Source organism: Silurus aristotelis (assembly GCF_946808225.1).
Source record: "Silurus aristotelis genome assembly, chromosome: 22".
Classification (NCBI taxonomy): Eukaryota; Metazoa; Chordata; class Actinopteri; order Siluriformes; family Siluridae; genus Silurus; species Silurus aristotelis.
Window position 1 is genome coordinate 12,504,599 of NC_139595.1, and position 7,978 is coordinate 12,512,576.

The 7,978-nt window shown below is 39.2% G+C and overlaps 1 protein-coding gene and 1 long non-coding RNA gene across 2 annotated transcripts in view; one reads left to right on the top strand and one right to left on the bottom strand.

Annotated features, from left to right (window-relative positions):
- Positions 1–7,978, bottom strand: part of LOC310717781 — a 296,978-nt gene that overhangs the window by 57,367 nt on the left and 231,633 nt on the right. The gene's annotated exons all lie outside the window — the stretch shown is intronic.
- On the top strand, positions 323–2,557 carry rps28 (ribosomal protein S28). The gene is made up of 4 exons (XM_083526255.1): positions 323–424; positions 841–888; positions 1,895–2,017; positions 2,457–2,557. The coding sequence occupies exons 1-3, from the start codon at positions 386–388 to the stop codon at positions 2,015–2,017; spliced, it is 210 nt and encodes a 69-aa protein (XP_083382381.1). The 5' UTR covers positions 323–385; the 3' UTR covers positions 2,457–2,557.

Sequence of the window (7,978 nt, forward strand, 5' to 3'; positions counted from 1 at the left end):
ATTATTAATATTATTAATATTATTATTATAAATTCATGTATTTATTTAGTATAATAATAATAATAATAATAATAATAATAATAATAATAATAATAATAATCTGTAAGCATAGGGAAGACTTCTAATAAAAACACAATAAAAGCTTCTCCCGCTTCCTTTTTGCAAAACCACATGACGGAAACGTATCTGACCTGACCGTACTCATTTACTATATATTTATTGCGCATAAATCAAATGTTAGATTTACAAATACATTGTTAATCAAATAACATGTATTTATAAACATAAATTAACCCCTGTTATATATATAAAAGTTGGACTTTTATTTGGGGTATATATAGGCTCCGCGCACCACGTGACTTCCTTTCCCAGCAACGCTTAAATCATGGACGCCAGCCGCGTGCAGCCGATCAAGCTCGCTAGAGTAGGAATCATTTAAAATGTTGTTTATTCTGGTAGATAAACACATGTAAAAGCGCGTATAACGTAGCTAGAGCTTTAATTTGTGGTTTTAGATAGACAGAAATGACCTAACACCAGTTTCTAGTGTTTCTTTAAATGTAGTTATATGATCGGGTGGGACGGTGTCAGGCTAACGCTGTTTACAGGCTAACTTGTTAGCTTCAGGCGCTAGCTGCGCCGTTCTGGCTTTTTAAATCAGTAATATTTCTTACAGGAAAGTTAGTTTGATGTTACGAAGGAAATGTGTATACATAAGACAGATTTGTTTGTGTGGTGTATTTCAGTTTTTAATATGGGTTTTTGTGTTAAATTTTCCCCACGTAGTTCTCATAGATGAACTATTTTAAACTGAAATCTAACGTGTTTCTTGTTTTACAGGTCACTAAGGTGCTCGGTAGAACCGGCTCTCAGGGCCAGTGCACCCAGGTGAGTGGATCATAAAGCTGTTGTGTATATCTGGGTCCCCAACCAACGAGCCAAAAATCATTTGGTACCGAGCCGCTCAGCCCAAATAAAAACTTTTTATTAACTTGCAAATTTTTTTTTAGAAATGTCAGCTTTTGCCAGTGTCAATTATATTTATGTAGTTTATATATAAATAATAATGAAATATATTATAGCAATTATATTTGTATGTTACCTATGATGTATTTAATCAAAAGGTTAATCACATTTACAAGCGCAATATTACTTGCCTGTCTCTGGTGTACAGGATTAACAGACTTGGAAAATGCCACAGTTTTTTAATTTTAAATTGCCAAGTGTTTTTTATTTTTTTATTTTTTTTGATGAATATTCGTTTCATTCATTTGTGTAAATGCAGATTTTTTTTTTTTTTTTTACATCTTTGAAATCATCCAACAATGACAGGAGACATCTATTACATGCTTTTGAGATTTGTTCTTTTAAAGTGTGTGGATGCAACATTGACAATGGGGGAAAATGTCCATTCTTGAATTTTATTTACATAAAAATTCCTCATTTTAGAGACTGCATGTTTCTGATCACATCTTGTACATAAATCTATATGGATAATCTCTGTTCTTGGTCTAACTTAAGTTTTAGATAGTGGAAAGTGCTGTATGAAAGCTAAATTGAGTGGCATCCCCTTTTTATTTTGAGGCAACTAGGTGATTTAATGATTGGGGGGGGTTTAATTATTGATTTTATTGTAATTGATAGAAATATTTCAAAATTACAGGTAATTGATGTTTGTATGTGACTGATGTAAATTATCTTTTGGTCCAGTTGACTTATTCCAATGGTTAATTCAATGTTCAGGTATAGATTATGAATTACATTCTTATTGGCTTGTTGTTGAAATCATGCGTTATGGCATGTGAAGGATTTTGGCATTGTAAATCTTAAAAAAAAATTTTTTTTTACTTGATTTAGCCCAATGAGTTTTAGTATTTCACCCTTGTTTTTCCAGGTGCGTGTCGAGTTCATGGACGACAGCAACCGATCCATCATCAGAAATGTGAAGGGCCCTGTGAGAGAGGGTGATGTTTTGACTCTTCTGGAGTCTGAAAGAGAAGCCAGAAGGCTTCGATAGGTTAGACATGAAGTGCACTTTTCACACTTACCATAATACAGGTTCATGGGCCAATATGAAAACCGTTTCTAGTTAGTGTTTAACAATTAAATATGGAAAATTTCAGCCTTGTAATGAGTATCAATACATATCCTGACATGGTCATTTTAAATGTAGTGGAATCAAATGAAACCACAATTTTTGTATTGGTCATTTCAAATTCCTTTCAAGTGTTTGGTTTTCCTATATCATTGTCATAAATCCATTTTATCTAGTGTAAGTGATCAAGGGTCTAGGGTTAGTGTTAATCTCTCATTGGGCTTGGGCAGGGTGTAATGACTTATAATTTGTCACACATACTTGATTTGGCTTTGTAATGTAATTGTTTCAGTGAATATGATGTCTTTTTTATTTTTTTGTGAAAACTATAATAGCTTTTTTTTTCTGCTCTTCTCTACAGTGTGTGCTGGTTAAATGCTTTGAAGGCACCTGTCGAAGTGAAGCAAGTCACCAGTGGCAGATTTTTTTGAAATGCTAATTAAAATAAAATGCTAAATTGTTCATACTGTCTTTTTCATATGATTGACCTTATTTGGGCTTTACAATTGGATGGCAGCATGTTCTGATAAGATATACCTTTATTTGTACCACAGTGGGGAAATTTCTGTTAAAGCAGCAAAGAAAAAGAAACACAAATATATATATAATATATATAGTATATACACAATGTATAAATACAAGAAACCATGATTGAGTAGTTATGCTAACACATATTGCACACAGGTAATATTGCATGGTTTTTAAATGTATTGCACATGTTTAAAATACTTTTTATTGTTGCAGTTAAACAGTAATAAGTGTATTATGGTGGCTGGTTCACTGGGAGCAGCTCTGATTTTAAAGTCTAATAGCAGCAGGACGAAAAGACTGTATCGCTTCTTCAGACACTAGGGGCACTATTGCTCTTGCATTATGCTATTCAGTTTAAATGAAAACTTACACAGCAAATGATATATTGACTCTGCCAACTAATTTGCATAGTGGCATGAAAATCTTCAGGTTTTTGTTTAGTTTTTCTAGTTTCCCGTTTGTGTGTGAGGAGATCCACTTGGTTAGTTTGACCAGTTCAGAGATATTTCTCTCTGGGCAAGCTGAAATGCTTCATTTGTAAAGTAATATTCTTAGGATGCCTCTTAAAAGCATGACACGGTTTTCTTTTTTTTTTTTTTTTTTGTGCTTTTGAGTTAATTAGAAAATGACTTGTGCATTCTTGGCCAGTTAGATATTTATACGTAATGCATTCCACTAAGTTGTTTCAATTTGCCTAGGAGCACTTTACAATGCTATAAACCATTAGGCAAAAGAGACATCTGACCACGTAAAAAAATTTTTTAAGAACCCAGTGTCTTTTTATTTTGTTTTCTGTTAGTAGGAATCACTTTTTATTATATGCCTTTCAGATTAGATTTAGGAGAGTGGCTATGAAGCTTTGTTCCTATTCTGATATGAGAGCATTAGTAAGGTGACGCAGCCTTTCAGTGTTTTTTTTTTTTTTCCACTTCATTTGGTCAATTGTCATTATAGGCAATTACTTGGCTACACTCAGATCTTGTGAAATCGGATCATGGCACTTCTCCACGCTATAGCTAAGTGGGGTGTGGGGATGTGTCTAGTTTTAAACATATCCACTCATTTTCAAACTTCTTTACATTAAAGCACCACTTTCCGTAGCTATTGTGCATTTTAAGATGTTTTTTCATGATACAAATCATTAGTCAAGTGATGCACTTCATATTCTCTGTAGAAGAAAGGTTAGTTGTATTTTTTTAAACGTGCTTATTTAGTGTAATTGTCAAAGGTATTTTTTAACTGACTATTATTACAGTCCCATGCAGGGCCGCTGGAAGTAATTTTGAGCAGGGGCGCTGTGAATTATTATTATTTATTTATTTTTTGACAAAAAAACCTATGAGCTTATGGGCCTATTTAGAATACATTTTAAAAAAATAACATAGGGCTGTGACGATGGCACTTTTTTTTTTTTTTTTTTTACCACCGCGGTGGTAGTGGACCAAATACCGGCGGTGTTGCTGTGGTTGGGGGGTTGTTTTGAAATAATAAAATAAAATAAAAAACCCAAAGAAACAACACTAAAGCCTGTAAAGCATTGAAATAAATATCAGTAAATACTGGTAACTTACATAATATAAAGTTGAATCCATTTTTTAAGAAAAACAGTTTTATATTTCCACACAAAGACGCGTTATAGCCTCCCGCTCTGCGCTTTGAGAGGGATGTGGAACACGAGCAGTGTTCATATAATTAATAATAATTAACAAAAAATCAATATAATTAAAATAATCAAAATAATTAAATTAAAATCCAAAATACACCTAATAGCATACGTGTGTCAAAATCATTTCCTAAAATATTCATAAGGAATTTATAAATTGTGCAAAATATTTTTAATAGGCCTACATTTAAAAAAAATCTCTCTCTCGCCAATAGGGGGTGCTGCAGCACCCCCACTTCCTGCGGCCATGCACCACCATGACATAATGGCAAAGATCGCACAACAGGCTGACATTAAGAGATAAGGTCCACTTAATAAAAGCCCTAATTCTCAGAAGGCCTAGACGCAAGACATGGACAGCCGAAGCTATTAGACCCTGTAATCTGAGACATGTGCGATACTTTACCCATGCTCCTTCCCTGAACTGCGAAAGACAATTCATGAAGGAGAGAATGCGCTTCTGCGACAGGCGCACACACACTGTAACGGAATTTAGCTCCAAACCCAATAATATGACATTCTGAGCGGGAGTGAAATTGCTCCTACTCACATTGACTCTGAAACCGAGCGCTGTGATGTGCGCGAGGACACTGGTAGTGTTTCGATTCACTTTCTCTTTTGAATTGGCTATAATCAGCCAATCGTCTATGTATGTCAAGATGTTGAGACCCGCTGTTCTCAGCAGCGCAAGCCCCGCATCCACACACAGATAGAAAGTCCTTGGACTTGGTGCGAGCTCGAACGGAAGGACCGTGAATTTGTAACACACGCCTTTGTAGGTGAAACGAAGGAATCTCATGTGCGGAGGATAGATGCTTATATTGAAAAAAAAGCATCGCTCAGATCGATTGAGCAGCACTTTGCTCTGTTTAATTGAACGTACAAGAGAGCCATGTGATAGCATTCTTAAATTGTATTTCCTCAAATGTTTGTTCAACATTATGAGATCCAGAATAGGACGGAGAGAACCATCCTTTTTTGGGACCAGGAAATAGCGAGAGTAAAATCCCTGTTTGCTTAGGTGCGGGGCTACAACTCGAACCGCCCCCTTCTGGAAGAGGGGTGAGATTTCGTCTTTCAGAATGTGAGCGGAGCTTTTGTCTGTGTGGGACGAAATAACTCCGTTTAAAGGCAGAGGTGCCTTGGCAAACTTAAGTCTGTAACCCCTCTGGACTGTGTGAATCACCCATTCGGGGGTTGAAACAGACAGCCGACCTGTCACGTGACTTCTCAGCATCCTGGCTTCAGGCTTCACGCAGCCTGGAGGACTGCCTAGCGTCAGTCCGGCCGGATGGCTCTGGTCCAATGGCTCCATCTACTGGGTGAAATAGGGGCGACATGCAGGGGCCTAGAGAGAAATTCTCTCTCTTAGAAACAAATTAATTTTATTCGTTAGCTTTTTAAAATCTTTTTTGTGTTTTGTGAAACACTGGGGCCGGAGCCTTTATTAAATTTGTGAGAGGAGTGTGAAGGGGGCTGTGTGGTTACACTGCTTGTGCACTATTTCTCACATCCTTCCCCTCTGGAACAGGGAAACACACCGTGGACGACACAGGGAACAGTGAAACCTGAGCAAAATAGAGAAAATCGGAACAGGTGTCTGGAGGACTGGCCGCCCATGAACGTGGACCGAAAGCCCCCTGTGGCCAAACATCAGGCTGGCTGTTTACATTTAGGGTCAGAAGGAGCAGGGTGAGGGGGCTTCTTTGCTGCAGCGAAGGACATTTTAGCCCATAGCCTAGCAGGGGTTGGGCCACTCTGCTGAGCCGGTGGTTTCCTGCAGGGTTTGTTTGTTCTGCCAGTATGGTGGGAATGGCGTCCCACAGCAGGTGCATTAGGTGACTGCACAGAGGGCGTCTGGCGTGGCATCGGCTTCCTCTGAAGACACAATTCTTATCATCGCAGGGCAGCTGCATTAGCGCAATGGCAGGGCCAAAAAGAGCCTGTCCAGGCTCAACCAGCGCTCCTTCTCGCTATCGGGGAGACTGGATAGATTAAGCCACAGCGTGCGTTCTCCAACCACTGATAAAGCCATAGAGCGCCCACTCGCTTGGACAGCTTGACGGGCATTACAGAGAACAAGCTCGTTAACTGTAACAATCTCCTTCCAGGAATCAGGTGACATTTCTCCAGTTGTTGTCAACAACAAATCGAGTGGGAGTTCGGCCAGATATGCGGACAACAGCGAGGGGACGTTAAGAGCTCTTATTAAAAGAGCCAAGGCTTTGTACGAAGCCTGATGAATAGACGCAAAGAAGCGATCCATCTTACCTGGTAGGACAGGCTTGGGTGGGGCAAGCAGCCCGCCTTGAGAGGGGTTGAGGTGTTTGGCAATAAAACGCTTGATAACAGGGGGGTTCACCCATGCCGAGACTCGCCATATCCTTAACCTCAAGACCTGCAAGACCGTGTTTTAGATCAAGCAGATCTCCCCAGCAGTTCTTTATGTGTTGTGCACATGCAGGGAGGATGGGAAGAAGCTGCTTTCTAGGAGCGTGAGGAGGTCCCAGAAGCTCACTGTCATACACGTTCTCAGGAATGTCGATAGCTTCTTTAGCATGTTTAAGACCCAGACAACGCAGAAGGGATGGGAATCTCTAGCGGCAATGAGAGCGCCGCACGCAGCCGGGCAGGCTCGCGACAGGTTGTCCACCAGTGTGAAAAAAGCGCCATGACAAATGTTATGAAGTAGGCAGGCAGCCTATAGAAAAGGTGCGAGCGCGGGCGGCTTGTGAAAGCTAACCTGGCTAAGGACGAGCACGTCTGGTGGAGGCTGATCTGAATATATGTGGTAGGATTTACAGAAGTCGCGAGAAGCGAATGTCAACTGAGGAAAGGTAGCGCATGCAGGTGCCTTATACACTCGGGTAAGTGGTGTTCCCTTATCTGCCATTGGTCATGCGCTCCTGTCTGTCAAGCCAGACTTGGTGCAATTGGATGCTACTGCAGAGGTCAGGTACGGATGCCCTTCCCATAGCTGGATCTCGAACACGAGATGATGAAAGAGAACTGTATGTTCCTGCTATGTAGATACCACCAAGTGCCAATCAAAACAAATTTAAAAAAGGAGTTGAGTAAAAAGAACGGTATTTGACTGTAGTGAATGTTAAAGTAAATGTCTCCACAAACATACATATACAGATATACAAAAAGCTACTTAAGTACAGTAATGAATTACATTTACTTTGTTACTGTCCACCACTGCTGCCATGCAAATAGGCCAGGTACGGTTAAAGGTGTCCAGGCAGCAGAGACTCACAAGGGGGTAGTGACCACTCAGATAGAGGAAAAGAACTATAGAAATCAGACTTTGTTTGTTGGTCTTTTAAAGACCAATCAGTTTAAATAGAAGATTTCCTTAGTTTATGTAGAGAAAAGCAACTTAGGACTACATTACCAATAGGTTGGAACGGATTGTGTGCTAGAGTTTGGTTTATTCATAGGGTTGTTATGACTGACTGGTTGAATTTGGCAGTAGCTATGCAGGATTGAGAAAGCATGCATGCAGGCGATAAATTAAATATCTGCATGATATGAGTCAATCTTTGAATGGATAACCCCAAATAAAAACGTGGAGTGGATCATTTATTTGTACTATAACCAGTAGAGGTTTATTAAATAAACAGATGATGATGCATTGACTGCATTAAGAGAACAGGTAAATGCCACAAGCAAGATGACCTGGCAGA